We start from the raw sequence: 18160 nt of genomic DNA, 5'->3' as shown, positions 1-18160 counted from the left end.
CGGGTTTAAAATGAATGGTTTTTTTAAAAAATGTGATCAAATTATAGAATGAATTTTTAAATTTTCTTAAAAATCTTCCTTTTTCTCCATGTAATTCGAAAATAAAAATATTTCACCCCTGAGAAGTGGTGGGAACTTCCCCCATGATAAAAGCGCCATAGTATATAGGATAGACTTTGAATTAGGAGATTGGGCTACTCCCAAAATTTCATTAAAATCCATGCAGTAGGATAAAATTTGGAGATAATATCTTGTTCTTAATATCGCGCATTGACTGGCGTAATCGAAATAGAATGAAATGCAAATATTGTAAACTATTAATTTCTCAGAAAAATGAACTAATTTGAAATGAAAGTATGACTATAATATTCTATTGATTTATGCAATAATCTACACATCTATAGTGTGTCCCCGAAATATGGCATCGAACATTTTCTCAAATGCAGGAATTAATGATGCGTAGAACCATAAAATACTTTTAAGTACAGTAGGTGTTTCTAAAATATCAAAATAACGAGTAACTTTGTTATTTTTATAGAATGCCAATATCTAGTACCATAACGATAATAGATCGGCACGATAAAGTTCTCGGGCGGCCCTTCCGTCCAGCGTTTTTTATTTGCTTTTTAGAAAAAATGTGAAATTTGAAAAAAAATTTTGCACGATCCTATAACTTTATCTATTATACTATACTACGTATATAGTACGATAAAGTAAAACACTACTGGTTACTCGGCCGAAAATCCACCTTATCTCTATCTAACAAAATATTAGTGTATAAAGCAATCATCCGGCCCATCTGGACATACTGGATTGAACTGTGGGGAACTGCAGCAGACAGCAACCTAACAATAATGGAGCGATTTCAATCCAAGGTTCTTCGTGCTATCACAAATGCACTGTGGTTCAGTCCAAATACAGACTTTTACAGGGACTTCAAGATCGAGACAGTGAAGCAGGTGATCACCAAATGCAGTGATAAATATTTCAAACGACTGGAAAAGCACCCCAACGAATTAGCAGTGAATTTATTGGACAACTCTACACAACTAAACAGACTGAATATTAAAACTCCGCTTGACTTGCCATTTAGAACATAAGTGTTTTAGGTTTTAAGTGAAAATAAATGACTTAGTTTAGTTATTAGTAATAAAAATACTAGGAGTTGATAGTCATTGGACTAAAACTCCTCTCACATTTGTTCGTTCAACAAAAATGCTTAGTGTTACTTTTTTGTGATGTAACAGATTGTATTAAAAAAAAAAATAAGAAAAAAAACAAACTCTTATTTGACAATTGCTATATGAGTAAAACACTCATCGAAAAATGAAACGTTAGACAGAAACATCTGCAGTTTATGAATTTATTACAAAATGCAAGTTGTCTTTTCTTGTGAGCCTCACTCAAAAAAGGTTTCCTTGCAGCTGCACAATTTATCAATTCACTTGCTTCAATCCTTCTACATGTAGTGCGAATGCTGCCCGGAAACGCTGTCTCTTCGCTAGGTTTTCGAGCTATAGCAAAAGAAGCTTATCTCAGATAATCTACTAATATCTCATCTTGTTGCTTCGTGGAGATTATCTGCCCTCTTGAACTACCCAACTATGATATAGAGTGAAAATGATCCCATCTTTGTTTAATTTTCCATTACCACATCTGGCTCACGTTCAAAACTGCAGCAATTTGCCTTAGTGACCAACCTTCCTCGAGTTTGGCAATTGCTCTTGTTTTAGACGTTTTGGACGTATTTAGGCATTAGATATTATATGTTATATACATTATTACAATGTAAAAATGAAGGTGTAACTATTCAGTAACCGCAGCTGTACAATATTCATGGTGGTATAATACTTACATTATAATCCAAATTTTGAAAAATTCGCGGAGGTCCAGGTTGTCTCCATCCTTTACTACCAATACTTAAAGGCACTGTTAATGAAGAATAAACGCTAAATTCGTTAAATCCGAATGCCATATTTAATACCCTAACAGAATCATTTATAAGGGACTGATTCTTTTCTTCTTCTGAACTAAAGTCATTGTCAGGAAAGTAAGATGGAATCATTGGAAGTATCAACACTGATTTTCTATCGTATTCATCTCTAATGTATTCTAAACAGGAAGACGACAAACCAGCGAAAGCATTGGTGCAATCTGTAAGAAAATGGAAACCCTAAAAATAAAAAAAAATACTTTTGAAATAGTATTGCAGATCTTGTCCGGACAGTTAATTATGGAACTTTTTTCTAACTAAATAAAACTACACATATTTTCTTGTTGTAGACTTCTTTTAGAAAAACTTACCACACATGTACCTTTCAACTTATAACATTCAAAATAGAAATCTTTTTATTTGAAAGCCGTATAATGATTACTTAAACAATCTTTTTTTAAACAAATTAAACATTTTTGTTATAACAAATAAATTAATTTATTATAACAAAGCTAAAGCATTTTTGACATTTAGTAATACGTTAGTTAGGTGGTTCTACTCGAGTTACTTCGGATAAAAAAAAACATTGCTCTATGGGAAGCCGAGAAAATATAGTTATTTATGAAACAGTTCGTGAAGTATGCCTTTTTGCTAACGCATGCGATGTTTAGAGCACGAGCGACAGCGGGGCGAGTGCTATACATCAAGTAAGTTCGCAAAAAGTACTTCACGCAGTTTCATACAATATTTTATCTACGATAAACAAATAAAAAAACTGTAACTCTTCGTCACTGGAATTCATCTCTATTCTACAATTTTTAGAACTTTGACATTTAAAAATTCTAACTTCTTTCAAACCACAAAACTGTCAAAACTTTTATTGTAATTTATTGCTCACATGTCATCACCATGACAACGCGAAAGTTAAGGATATTTAATTATATGAAAGTGTGCCAAAAAACAGTGCAAAAAAGTAAATCCCATTTAAAATACATTGTTACTTCACGCACTGCTATCTATAATGACAGTTTTCACAAACTAAAAACTTATACATAATATGACATAGAGTAGATAAAATTAATTTCTTAACGTATACTGATTTCGAAATTCTATTTTCTTCAACTTAGTTTTTGATTGGGATTTTGGTATTTTTCACTAGTAATACCAGTCGTTTTTATTTTTATTATTATATATTATGAGTCTCTTGAAGATATGAAAATTTAGATGTAGGAGGACAGACATAAAAAGGTAATGGTTCAAAGATTACCATCCTATTGTTTATAACTTCGTCGCAAGTGCTGGACAACTTTGACCGGTTGTATCTCAGGAACCACTCCTCGCAATTCAACTTTTTTCTTTTAAAACAAAAGTTCTGGCACGTCCTTCCAATATCGTTAATTTAACTTAACCTAGTAGTTGCCGAGATATTCTATTTGTTTATAACCCTTTATAACCTTAAAATCTGTAACTTTAACACTTTCCTGAGGCCGCTCAAATAGTCAAATTTCAATTCTGTAAAGTATGCTAGATTTGTATAGTGCCACATATATAGTGTATAGTGCCAGCGAAAATCATAGTTATTCTAGTGTTTCATAATTATTCTGGTTATTACTGCGACCGTAAATTTTTAATTAACAACTTAATTGTTGCTAAACTATTTGTTAGATTGTCGCCGGCTTCCAGAAATATAATCTACTACAAAAACGCTTTTTATGTCACCAAGCTATTTAATTATTCACAAAGAATTACTTTCCTTATATTTTAGTTGAAAATTAAAGCTTTGGTTGGGAAAACACGGATTTTTTGAGGAAAATTTTTGTCGAAAGAAATCGGAAAAAAATATCTCTGTATAGTATGATACAATTGATCCACAAGATGGCATAACCCAGACATCCAAAGTGAAAGTTATCCTCCAACACCAAATTGTTCTACATGGTCCACATAATGTTCAGAAAAAAATCACACCATTTTGAGCGTCGAGTTTAGAGGGGGGGGATAAATCGGTAAATTCATAGTTTTTTACGTATTTCATCAATATTTCTAAAACTATGCGGTTTAGCTTGAACAACCTTCAATACAAAAATGTTCTACATTAAATTTGAAGTAAAAAAGGCCCTATGCATAATCCTTCTAAAATGAACGGTAAAGGTACGGAGGTAGTATAGTATAATTGGTCCAAAAAAGGCCTAACCCAGACATCCAAAGTAAAAGTTTTCCACCAACACCAAATTGTTCTATATGGTCCACATATTGTTCAGTAAAAAGTTACACCATTTTGAGCGTCCGGTTTGGGGGGGGGGAGATGGGGAAGAAGTCGGTAAATTAGTAGTTTTTTTACGTTTTTCGTCAATATTTCTAAAACCATGATTTAGTGTAAACAATGTTCTATGCAGAAAACAAAGAAGGTGCTATACATAATTGTTATAAAATCAACGGTTCCATAGTTACGGAGGGTGAAAAGTGGAGGTTTTCGATACTTCTTATATTTTTTGGGCAATTGATAATAGTTTTGGGTGGTGAGGTTCACGTTTCTTCAAGGGCTTATCACTAACATACCATCGGCCACTAAAATAGCAAATTTTATTCACAAAACACAATCCTGTTAAAGAAAATTTCTTTCATCAGTAATATTATAAATTGCCCAGAAAATCTAAAAAGTATCGAAAACCTCCACTGTTCACCCTCCGTAACTCTGTAACCGTTGATTTTATAATACTTATGTATGGACCTTTTTTGTTTTAAATTTTATGTAGAACATTTTTGTATAAAACATTGTTTTCGCTAAAGCATGGTTTTAGAAATATTAAAAAAAGATAATTTTTTAAATCTATGGTTCTTTTCACCAAACTTTTAATTCATAATTAAATTTGATTTTTATATAAAAAATTAAGTAATTGTGTGGGGAAAAAATAAATATGCCATTTTAATTGCCTATTTGTCTAATTTGTAAAATTCTTATTAAATTTTCAAAAACCGTATACAGGGTGAAATTTTTTTCTAAGACCGAAACGAACTAATTTTTTAAAGCCGGACCTGATTTTTTCTAGTTTGAATAAATCAGTTGATTGGGTGGTAATAGGGTAACGATTGACCAAAATAAGAGACACATCAGTCTTACTGTTCAAAAATTATGACGAATACAAATTTCTGTAAAAATTAACAACTCGCCCTGTATATTATTAAACAATGGGAGCACTTAATGGTCATTTGTTATTCCCCATAGAGGCCTGCATACGAGGTAGGAGTATGTACAGTTCCTCATGACTCACCCTGTATGCAATCTTATATCTATCCCCATAGAGGCCTGCATACGAGGTAGGAGTATGTACAGTTCCTCATGACTCACCCTGTATGCAATCTTATTATTCAATTCCAGTAATAAAAAAAAATGGTAAATACTTTTCCCAAAAATGGCCTTTTTTCGATTATCTGCCCAGACTAATATTGTATTGCATTTAATGCAGATTTTACTTTAGGAAATAGAAGTTGTTCGAATTTAAGAGGATAAAAACAAACATCAATCCCTGTTGAGCTTCTCCTCCCACCCCCCCTCACTTGCAGGAATTAAAAAACAAATAGAGCTGATTTATAAACTATCTATGAGCTTTCATATCCCGCACATTAAAAATTTTGAGCTCGTTACACTGGGCAGGAATTTAATATTTTAGTGGGGGGGCAGACCCTCCAATATTGAATCGATCTTTGAGGCAGAATTACGAGCTATTCACCCCTTAATAGACTCAAGAAAAAAGTTGAGAAAGATTAACATATATCTTATCGCAGATATAATTCGTATAGCGTATAAAGTCTAAGAATAAAGTCTTAAAATACGCGCATTTCGATTATTGAGGCTATAACCCCTTCGCAAGAAAATCTCCACATATTCTCCCAAGAGAGAATTGTACTTAAAATGTAATTTATGAGCTTAAAAAATACGCGAATTTCGATTATTGAATTGCAGTTTCTTTTCTATAGTGCAGTTACTGAAGGTAAAAATCAACTTCGAAAGTATTTGTTTTTTAACTTATAGTCCAGGAACCAAAGCTTTTCACCTCGCAGTTTTTACAGAATGGATCGATTTGCTTGAAAATTTGAGAATAAGTAGTGGATAGTCCATGGATCAAAATCTATATGATGCCGATAGGCGCTTTTACCATGGCGGTGGTTACCACCCCATCTCGGGGGTGAAAATTTTTTATTATATTTTGACCGCAAAAGTTAATAAATACATTCATTTTAAGTAAAAAATGTTCTATACATTTTTTTGATAAAATTAATAGTTTTTGATTTATTCGCTATCGAAAGTGTTAGTTTTATATCTAAAAATCAATGTTTTTCGATGGTATACTCATTTACTATTCACTCAATTTTTGCTGCAGAACAAATTTTATTAAACCAAGTTCTTGGGTAATAAATTATTTACAATTTCATATTTAAACATTTTTTCGTATCTCTGATGCTAATCTTTCTATTCTGAAGAAAATGGCAATTTTACCAAATTGCAAACATTCGTTATTCGCTTTAAACTTCAGTTTTTTAAAAGCTAATCATTTTAAGCCAGTCAAACTTCTAGAATCTATTAAAAATACATAAATAAAGAAGAATAAATAAGGCCCATGACTAAAAACATCGCTAACTTACATTATTATGCTTCCAATTGAATTTCTCCTTTTTTTTTTTCAAAAAAATATATTGATTTTTTAACCGTAACTTTTTATTTTTTATCTTAGAAAGTTCGTTAAAAAAAATTTTGGTAAAAAATAGGAATTTACACGAACTATAAGGTTATTAATTTAAATCCTTTTAAAATGTTCAGTCACAAAAAGAGATGGCATGGAAAGGGTTGGTAAAGGTGGTTTTTGCATGTATTACAAGTTTTAATTGTCAATAGCTCACTCAATTTTTCTCGTAAAAAAATTGTTTGCAAACCTATTTCTTGGGAATTAAATAAGCTACAATTTCATATTGAAATATTTTTTCGTATCTCTGATACTAATCTTTCTATTCTGAAGAAAAGAGCATTTTTTACCAAACTACAAAAACTCGTTATTCGCTTTTGACTCAAATTTTTTAAAAACTAATCATTCTAAGCCGATCAAACTTCTAGAACCTATTAACAATACATAAATCAAGATAACCAAATCAGGTCAATGACAAATTTTAATTAGGGTGGTGATTAGGGGGTTGTTTACGATCACTTTTTTGCTGAAAAAAATAGGGACTGACATTCTTTTCATTATAAGTCACTTAATTTTTTTAGCTAGAGATTCTTTTTTATTTCTGGAGATACATACTTTTAAATACTTTAAATTAGTTTCAACAAGTTATCCTCGAAAATTGCATAGTTTTCCCGTCCTTTGACTTTGAAACTACAATATTTAGCATTTAACGAAGAAGAGCCAACGGTTCTTGAAACGGTTGAAAAGTTTACATACCTGGGAGTAGAAATATATGCCGACGGATCAGAAGATGGAGAAATAAGGAAGAGAATAACGCAGGCAAACAGAGCTTATTTTGCCCTCTCCCTATATTTCGGTCAAAAAGTGTCCACCGAAATACAAAGATGAGAATCTATAAAACCTTAATTCGACCAATAACATGCTATGGCAGTGAAGTCTGGGTGCTGAAAGAAACATCCAAAAACAAACTCGACACATTCGAAAGGAAAGTACTTAGGAGAATACTAGGACCTGTGAGGGAAAACGGAATCGTCAGAAGTCGATACAACAACGAGCTTTATCAACTTTATAAGGAAACGCCCCTGTCAGACTTCATTAGATTACAAAGATTGCAATGGGCCGGACATGTGATAAGAATGGGAGAGGATAGGCTACCAAAACGAGCACTTAATGCTAGAATGCAAGGAAAGAGACCGGTTGGGAAGCCACGAAAGCGCTGGGAAGACACAGTAAACAGCGACGCACAAGCCCTTTTAGGAGTCCGTGTATGGAGAAGAGCAGCCACAGACAGGCAAGGGTGGAGGCAAAAAATAAAGGAGGCCAAGGCTCAATTTGGGCTGTAGTGCCGTAGAAGAAGAAGAAGAAGCTCGTTTACTGTTGGTCTTAAAGAAAATAAAAAAAACTGTTTTGTTTATTTTTTCAAGGGGTACGTTTTTGTTAAGTAAAGTTGTTTTGATAAAACGAAAACTTTTTGAGTTATTAGCAGAAAACTGATTTAAAACATTGATTTTTTCGATATAAAACTAACACTTTCGATAGCGAATAAATCGAAAACTATTAATTTTATCAAAAAAATGTATAGAACGTTTTTTGCTTGTGATGAATGTTTTTATCAACTCTTGCTGTCAAAATATAATAAAAATTTCCACCTCCGAAATGGGGTGGCAACCACCCCCATGGTAAAAGCGCCTCTCGGCATGATATAGATTTTGATCCTTGGACTATCCACTACTTATTCTCAAATTTTCAAGCAAATCGATCCATTCTGTAAAAATTGCGAGATTTTGTCCTATTTTAAGCTTCATTACTTGGACTATTATGCAATTGAGGGGGGCAGCTCAACAGGGGTCAAACAACAAGATATTTCATATAACCCGTTTTTTAATCTAAAAAGTTTACCTGAAAATTATCACATTCTTCAACATAGTTCCTAATTTTATCTGTAAAATCTTCTGAGAATTGATGGGACTTCCATAAACTCTGGCCCAATGGAAATGCATCAAATGGAGTATTTTCATTGCAGTGCTGATACTCCTTAACAGTCTCTACAGTCCTCGGATGAAACCTACCATAGAGAAAATCTGACCAGACTTTTGTTGTTCCTTCTAATTCATAATTTTCCTTTGGCACATCTTGGAGTTTTGTTACGTCATCTAAGTCTTGTTGAAATTTATTTTTATGCTCACTAGGACTTGCCTGAACTTCTAGTAAGTTATCATACCAATTGGCTGATTCTTTGGATATGTCAGGCTTTGGATCATACAAGTCTCCTTGCTCCGGTAAACTGCCTAAACTACCTTGAAGATCTACTAATAAAAGTCTAGGGGTAAATGTAACTTCGCCCTAAAAAAGTTATAAAAAGTAATATTAAAAATATAAAGTAATATAAAAGTAATGTAAAGTCAGTCAGAAAATAAATAATTACAGAGATCGTAATACAAACAATAACAGCAGGAAATGGCCAATATATTAAAATCTTAATCAAGTAAATGAATCAAAAAACAAAATGTTAAGAAAGCCAGAGTTTTAATTTCAATATTTTATATATTCTAGAATATTCCACAGGGTGTTTCAGACACTTTTTGGCTGTTACCAATTAGACATCTATTAAATTGTTAATTTCTTATAGCCTATTTTAGGCTTGTTTATTGAACTAAGCAGAAAATGAGGGTTTATTGATGAAAACATGGCTAGTTGTTAAAGTACCTAACTTTTTTATTATCCAACATAAGTATTGTTGTTCTGAAGCTATTTTCTTGTGGCATTTTTATAATTTTAACTATTTAGAATGGGAAATAAGCCACAATATTATTAAAAAATGATTTTTATTAACGTTTCGACGCCCAAATCGGGTGCCGTTGTCAAAATACAAAATACTATTGTAAGTATAAGTAAATGAATCAAAAACAGAATGTTTTTGAAGAAGAAAATCTGAGGCTATAGTTGGGTTTTAATTTCAGTATTTTATAAATACTAGAATATTCCATAATGTGTGGTGAACTTTGAGAAAAAACATACCTAGTTTGATTGGTACACCCGGTATACAATGACAATTTACCTATTTAATAACAATATTATTACATAGATACTCTTAAATAATAAGGCTATAACATATTAAAAAAATCACTCAAATCAGACAACAGGTTTAGGAAATTCTAGACATCTAACATGTCCCATTTTAAGGTGTTCTGTTAATCTTGCTGTATAGCAGGGCCGTAACTACCATTGGGGCAACCAGGGCCCCTGGCCAAGAGGGCCCCCGTTTGGTTGGCCGTGCATAGATTGCAACGAGGTCAAATAAACTTTTTAAAGTACTTTCAGTCAAGTTCTACTTCGAGTTGTCCGATTGTAATAAGTACACAGCATATTAATTCTAACAACTTCAATGATTGATTTTAACCTGTTTCACCTGCACCATTATAAAAAATTTTGTCTCAAAATCTCTCCATAAAGTCACCTTATTTTCTTTGCTTTCAAACCACAAAGCAGCTCCGTCTTTTAGATGGCTTCTTATAATTTCTTTGCAGTGTTCGAAGTTCAGCATATGTTAGAATTTGTTTTTTACGATTTTAATGAAAGGTATCGGATATCGTTTTCTAAATTAAATCTCCGCCAAATTGAATTCTGCTCTCATTAGAGCGGTATACAATTACTTTCTGACAGTCTCCTCCTTTTTGACATTATCCTATCTCCTTCAATTTTTCTTCCACTTTTCCATATCAAGTTTTAACGAATTCTAGAATTTTCTTCCACCTTTTCAATTTCCTGTATCTTCTCAGCAATCTAGTTTACCTCTTACTGTATTTTCTCTAAATAAACCTTCATATCTTCATATTTTTCCAACACCCAACGAACAGTACCTATCGTTCGTTGGGAGGCACTGAAGTCCTCATACCAATCTGAAAGATGTTCCTCGAAAGTGACTCTAAAACCTCTCAATTCAACACGCTGGGCTGGAAGATTTGATGCAGCCAATACATTAAAATACAGATTTTGCGATGTCTTGAAGTGCCTTTCAAGTCTAGATCTGACAAGTAACAAAAGAAATGAAAAGATGAAGCAGCACAACTGAAAAATAGAAAATAGAATCATTCAAATTTGTTTTGTTACTAGTTGTACAAAATAAAATCCTTGAAATCCTCAACATAGTTTCGAAAACACTGCAATCAAAATCTTTGGACCTTTTAACAGCTTACAGTTTACTTGAAGAGAGCCTCTTAAAACTAACTGAAATGAGAGGACCATTTGAAACCTTCTTTGAAGTGGCTTCAAATATGTGTCAAAGTTGGGGAATACCATTAAGATTCGCTCCAAAAAGAATGCAGAAGACAAAAAAACATTTCGATGAACTGTGCGAAGATAAAAGACTTCAAGATCCCAAGTCAGGCTTTAGAGTAACCGTGTTTTACTCAATGATCGACACATTATGCCATCAGCTAGACACTCGCATTCAAGGAATGAAAGCAGTGTAAGATACGTACCGAATTGTTCAACCTGATTTTATTTTAAATGCCAACGAACAAGACCTTCAAAACAAAGCAATCAACTTCGTAAAACGACTTCCAGATGATTCCAGATGAGAGATGGAGGGTTTACTCCCCCCACCCTTCCTCTGGTGGATAAACCCCCGATACCCCCGTAGGGGGACCCCAGATCACGTTTGCCCCGGGCCCCCAACATCGTAGTTACGGCCCTGCTGTATAGTGTACATTAGGAACAACAAGAGTAAGAGCCAAAAGAAAAAGCACTTACACAGTGATGTATACAAACTTACTTGTGGTGACTGCCCAAAACTTACAGTGGTCAAACTGATAGCATCTTTAACAAATATATAGCAGAACACAAAAGGGCTTTCAATAATAGAAAAACATGATTTATGTACTAATTCACCTTCTAGATTCTAGATCAAAATCATTATTTTCATGACCAATTTCACATTCTCCATACTCAAAATAAAGGCAGGCCCCCGTAACCGGGCGTGCAACGCGTGCGGCGCACGCGGGCGTAACCCCAAAGGGGCGCCAAACCGGCGCTAACAATTTTAATTATGTCATGAACAGCTAGAGAAATCTCGAAAAATCAAATATTGTGTTATTACTGAAAAAATAATTATTCCCGTCCTGAAATGTTGAACTTACTCCGTCAAAAATATATTTTGTTGTTCCTTCCTAATTTTTTTCTTTGAAGTAGATTGAATTACGCTTGGCATACCATCCAATCGATTTTATGTTGTAAACTAAAGCGACTATTTCGACTCTCAAAATAGTCAAATAAACATCAAATCACACTCCTTGAGGAGTAGAAACATAAATCATTAACACCCACAAAACGCAACTTAGCAGTTTACTTATACAAAAACACAACTTGCTGGATCAAGCAGTTTTAATCGTATAAAGTGAATCTTTCACTCGAATTTATGATAATTACCCTTAAGTAAACAAATAATATATGAATTATGATTATGTATTTGATAATACCTTTTCCCTTCTCATCTATTAGGCACAAACATTATTTACTGTTATTGGTGAACGGATGGTTTCCTGCAGTGAGAGGTTTAAAATTTTATTTTATATTGAAGTTAATAATTACGACTATTATTGCAATATCTGTTGGGTTTATTCTGCCCTGATTTTAAACTTTTGTTTTCGTGTAAAAAATATTGGACAATATTTTTTATTTGTTGTTATTTTAAGTGGTGTGGAAATTAAATTAATAATTGTGAAAATGGTAAGTATCATAATCATTACATAGAATAATAATAATTCATTTTAAATATAATCGGGTTTCCTCTAATAAAATCCACAATTTACAATTTATTTTGAAAAAAAGAAAATTAAGACATTGTGCCTCCGTAACTTGGAACGATATGGGAAACTTTTTTATTATTAATTTTCCTGAAAAAATTTTCCTTTATAAAATGGTTTGCATAGTCTAAAAACTAAAATACAACCAAATATAAAATTGTATCAATCTTATACGAGTATCAAAAATATGAATTTCGATCAACAGTACCTTGTATTTCACAATATCGAAAATTATTATTATGAAAAGTTGTTTGGAATTAATTAAAAACTATGTTTTAATATGCAATTACATCCTTTTAATTGAAAATTTTTTTTCTCAAATTACAGATACCCAACGCCCTTTTCATTTACTACGAATAATATGATAACTCTTTTATTATTAATGATTAATTAATTAATAATAATAAAAGAGTTATCACATTATTTGTAATAAATGAAAAGGGCTAATTAATAATAATAAAATACTTATCACATTATTTTTAATAAACGAAAAGGGCGTTGTTGAAAAGTACAATTATTTTACGATAAAAAGTTCTTTATAAAAAGCTTTGCATGGTCTAAAATCTAAAATGCAACCTTCAAATCCTATCAAATTTTATCAATTTTATATATGTGTAAAAAATATGAGTTTCGATCAAGAGTAAAGTGCCTTTTTAGATCACAATATTTTAATTAGAAGGATGTAATTGCATATTATAGAAACATTGTTTTTAATGCCGAACAACTTTTCATAATAACTTTTCAATATTGTGAAAACTATAAACTTACTTTGCTCTTGACCGAAACTTATATTTTTTGACATACCTCGTATAAGATTCCTAACATTTGATATTTGATGGTTGTATTCTGAGTTCTAGACAATGCAGATCTTTTTATGAAGAATAGCTTTTTCTCGTAAAATTCCATGAACAGTTTTCCATATGGTTCCTAGTTATGGAAAATTTTGAAATGACAAAATATTATTGTTTATTTACTTGAATGTATATTTTTAATTTAATATACAGGGTGCTTCATTAATGTAGCAAAAAAATTTAAGGGGAAAGGCGCAAAATCCTGAGAAAACTAATAAGTATTTTTAAAAAATTTAAACGCAGAATGAAAGATAACGTTATTGCCGAGGGCCGACAGTGACTTAGAATAAATAAAAAGTTTCTTTTGAAATAAATATTTGCAATTAACCCGGGAACAGTCGCACCCTTTTCTGTCACGTAAATTGGTGGCGCGTTAGATTTTATCCAACAAAACGAATTTAAATACAAATTTACAACAAATTTTTAGTTTATAGTATTTTTATTTACTTGTTATGTCAGAAATATTATTTCTAACAATTATTAAAGCTAATTAATTCTCACCAAAGCCATAAATTCCAAAAAAAGAAGAAGATGAAAAAAAGAAAAAGAAAAAAAAACATACGCACTACTACACCCTTTCTCGAAGCACTTACGAGTGGAAAGTTATGTTGCAAAATTTTTCATTGAGTTATCACGAAAAAGAAAAAAATTTTAGATTTTTTTCTAACGGTGTGACTGCTCCCAGGTTAAAATCACACTAAATTTTCTCTTTTATTTTCACCTCTGTAACTTATTAAAATAAACATTATAGAAGTTTTCAGGGACTTTCGGCCTCAGTAATAATGTAGTCTTTCATTCTGCGTTTAAATCTTTCCAAAATATTTATTAGTTTTATATAGTAGATTTAAAGGGCGCTAAAATATGTCCCGCACGCGGGCGCCAGTCAGCCTTGCGGGGGCCCTGAATAAAGGCCTTAAGCTATCATTTTGGGATTCTATCTAATCCTCGACATTTTTGGAAGTATATCAATAATAAATGTAAAAGTTATAATCTGATATCTAATATGTTCTACGGTGATAGTACAGGTGATAATGCTCAAGACGTAGTTAATTTATTTAGTAAGTTTTTCTCAACTACATATTCTAATTCTAAAGTTAATCAGATCCCAATTTTTAACTATCAGCAGAGTGTAAATGTGAATAATTATAGTATTGAGCTCTCAGACATAATTGATAGTGTTTTAATGATGCCTTGGAAATTATCGCTTGGACCAGATTGTTTGCCAGCTTATGTTCTCAAGCATTGCATTTTTACTCTCGTAAAACCTATCTGCTACTTATTTAATTCCTCACTGAGTACTGGCATCTTTCCTGATTTTTGAAAGACTCGTTATAGAACACCAATTTTTAAGTCTGGTAATAAAAATGATGTTGAAAATTATCGAGCGGTTTGTAACCAATCTGTATTACCCAAACTTTTTGAGTGCCTTGTAAATATCTTTTTGACATGGAATTCTAAAGATATAATTGATGTTAGACAACATGGCTTTTCTAAAGGTATGTCTACATGCACGAACTTAATATTGTATACTAATTTCATTGCTAATTCAGTTGAACAGAAGGGTCAGGTTGACGCTATCTACACAGACTTCTCTAAAGACTTCGATAGAGTTAATCATGATCTGCTTATTGCTAAATTAAAAGGCTATGTGATTTGGAGGTAAAATAATTGAGTGGATAGGTAGTTATATATCTGGTAGATGTCAGTATGTTAAATATGGAAATTGTTTATCTCAACAAGTATCTGTAACCTCAGGAGTTCCTCAGGGGTCTCATATTGGGCCTCTCTTATTTAATATATTTGTTAAGAGGAAACAGTAATGATCAACAGGTAGCGAAAACGTGTTCCAAGATTGCGGCTGTAATTTTGAATATTTTTTCGAGATATTTGGCACACGTATTCGTAATATAATAAAGAATGGCGGTACAGAGCCCAATTTGAAAAATATATTAATATGTGGAAATTACTCTGTAATTAAGTACAATATTAAAAAAACGAGCCTGTACCGCCATTAAGAAGAACAAAAAAATACACTTTCTTCAAATAAACTTTTTTATCCGATGCCTAGATTTTGTGTCATTTTGGAACTACTAAAATTTTTTATTTCATTAGTAGTTCCAAAATGACACAAAATCTAGGCATCGGATAAAAAAGTTTATTTGAAGAAAGTGTATTTTTTTGTTCTTTTTAATGGCGGTACAGGCTCGTTTTTTTAATATTGTATTTAATTACAGAGTAATTTCCACATATTAATATATTTTTCAAATTGGGCTCTGTACCGCCATTCTTTATTAAATTACGAATACGTGTGCCAAATATCTCGAAAAAATATTCAAAATTACAGCCGCAATTTTGGAACGCGTTTTTGCTACCTGTTGCGTTTCCTCTTAAGGCTATGGGTACATAATTCGCAAATATTTTACGTGTATCCCTACTTTTTCTGTCTTTACACGGCAAATTACGTGTAGTAAAATTCACACTGGTATGGATATGTACATATTACTATTAGAATGTCTACTTGACAATGTCATAACTAGCTTAAAGTAGAAATAAAAAATTTTAGTATGTAGTTCCAAATGACACAAAATCTAGGCATCGAATAAAAAAGTTTATTTGAAGAAAGTGTATTTTTTTGTTCTTCTTAATGGCGGTACAGGCTCGTTTTTTTAATATTGTATTTAATTACAGAGTAATTTCCACATATTAATATATTTTTCAAATTGGGCTCTGTACCGCCATTCTTTATTATATTACGAATATGTGTGCCAAATATTTCGAAAAAATATTTAAAATTAGAGCCGCAATCTTGGAACGCGTTTTGGCTACCTGTTGATCGCTACTGTATCACCTTAATGATATATCCTCAGTAATTAAAAGTAGTAAATTTCTAATGTTTGCTGATGACCTTAAAATATTTCGAATAGTAAATAACCTAGTTGACGCCTCTTTGTTATAGAATGATAGTAAAAGCTTAGCTAGTTGGTGTGAGGTAAACATGCTATACTTAAATATAAAAAAATGTTTTAAAATTACTTTTGGAAGATCAAGAGAGTTTGTAAATTATGATTATTGTATAAATAATATACCATTAGAGGCACGTCATAATATTAAGGATTTAGGTATAAATTTTGATTCTAAATTAACTTTTAAATATCACATTAACGAAACTTCAGCTAAAGCTTTAAAAATGTTGGGATTTATTCTAAGAAACTGTAATCAGTTTTCAGTACAAACTTTAAAAATTGTTTAGCAACAACATTTTTGTTTATTTAGTAATATTTTGTATTTTGACAACGGCACCCGATTTGGGCATCGAAACGTTAATAAAATTATTTTTTTCATTTTAATTGTGGCTTATTTCCCATATAAATAATTAATCATAAAAATGCCACAAGGAAATAGCTTCAGAACAACTTTAAAAATGTTATACTTTAGTTTAGTCCGATCAGTTTTTGAGTATGATTCTCTCATTTGGTCTCCTTCATATAACAGTGACATCTACAGTATCGAGAGAGTTCAGAATAAATTCTTGAGGGTATGTGCTTACAAGATTGGTTTTATTAGACAGCAATACACATATGATGATATACTGTCAATACTAAATATCTCACCACTACATCATAGAAGGTGTCAAGCGGATTTATGTTTCCTTTTTAAGATTATAAATGGATATGTTCAAGATCCAGAGTTACTAAGTTTAATAAGTTTTAATGTTAATACTAGAAGAACTCGTAACACTGAGATTTTCAACATTCCATTCCACACTACAAATTATGATCAAAATGAACCCATTACAAGAATTTTATGAACTGTCAATGAGCACAGCAATAGTTTAGAGTTATTTGGAATATCTATAGCAACATGTAAGAAACCAGTTGAGAGATTTTGAGCACTATTTAATAACTTAAGCTACTACTTTTATTGAATGTTTTTTAATTTTTGGTTTGTTTCTTTAACGCAACCTATTGAACCTATGCTTTGTAAAGGTTGACGTATTTTTGTAAAAATGGTATATCCATAAAATAAATAAATAAATAAATTATTAGAATCTACGGAAATTAATAAATCGAAAAATACAGATATAATTCAGAATGACCACCTCGAGACAAACAGCTATTAATTACTTCAACCTATTAATCTATAACTATAAAGTAAAAAAACATCACTTGGGAAAGGAACTCTGCCAAAACATGTGTAGTTTCACTACTTTTAACAATAGACATACATAATAAATGTTTCTTCTTTGTACCATTGCAGAGAAGTATGTAATCACTGTCCTAAGATTATGAAAAACGAAAAAGCCATTTAAAGCCTATGGATGATGGGGAGAACTTGGATCAAACCATTTAAACCAACATATTCCTGAAACTGATTTCCAATATTCGCAAGATCGAGATTAAGATAAAAACTGAACTTAAAAATATTTTATAGGTATACTTATTCATACTTTGTGAGTGTGCCCTTCTCGATACAACACATCGTGACTAATTGAAGAACAGTTTGAGGCATTGTTATATTGGAAACTTAATTCTTGAACATTCCACCAGTGTGTTCCTACAAAATTGGAATAATGACCAAATTGTAATGTGAGAATCTCACTTCCCATTATCTTTAACAGGTGAATGAATTAATCATTTAAACAATCCTAAAAATATAAATATTATTTTAGAATGCAGTTTATAAGGTTATGTTTTGAAATTTGAAATTAATGTACTTGTCAGTTGTGCTGTCTTCTGTCTTTATGACACGGAACACGTAGTCTAGAACACGGAACATTTTTTGGGATGTAAAATCTTCTATCAAATCTGTAATTTATCAAAGGGAAATTGCCAAAAAATCCATAAAATAGCCAAGCTTATAATTTATTTTTATAAAGAGAGAACCATTTCGACA

The 18160-nt window shown here is 31.7% G+C and overlaps 1 protein-coding gene across 2 annotated transcripts in view; it reads right to left on the bottom strand.

The window, feature by feature from the left end:
- Positions 1-18012, bottom strand: part of LOC126887647 (protein misato) — a 33452-nt gene extending 15440 nt beyond the window's left edge. Inside the window, exons 1-3 of one of the 2 annotated variants that reach the window (XM_050655258.1) lie at positions 17715-18012; positions 8512-8955; positions 1856-2173 (exon numbers count right to left, since the gene is read on the bottom strand). In XM_050655258.1, coding sequence (XP_050511215.1) covers positions 1856-2173; positions 8512-8955; positions 17715-17873 — 921 coding nt within the window. In that variant the 5' untranslated portion in view covers positions 17874-18012. Of the gene's footprint in view, positions 1-1855; positions 2174-8511; positions 8956-17492; positions 17535-17714 lie in introns of those variants that run through there. The other variant, XM_050655259.1, reaches the window with a different exon arrangement.
- Between the last annotated feature and the right edge of the window lie 148 nt (positions 18013-18160).

This window comes from Diabrotica virgifera, chromosome 7 (assembly GCF_917563875.1).
Source record: "Diabrotica virgifera virgifera chromosome 7, PGI_DIABVI_V3a".
Lineage (NCBI taxonomy): Eukaryota > Metazoa > Arthropoda > Insecta > Coleoptera > Chrysomelidae > Diabrotica > Diabrotica virgifera.
The sequence above is the reverse complement of the archived record's forward strand: the minus strand, read 5'-3'. Positions and strand labels throughout refer to the sequence as shown.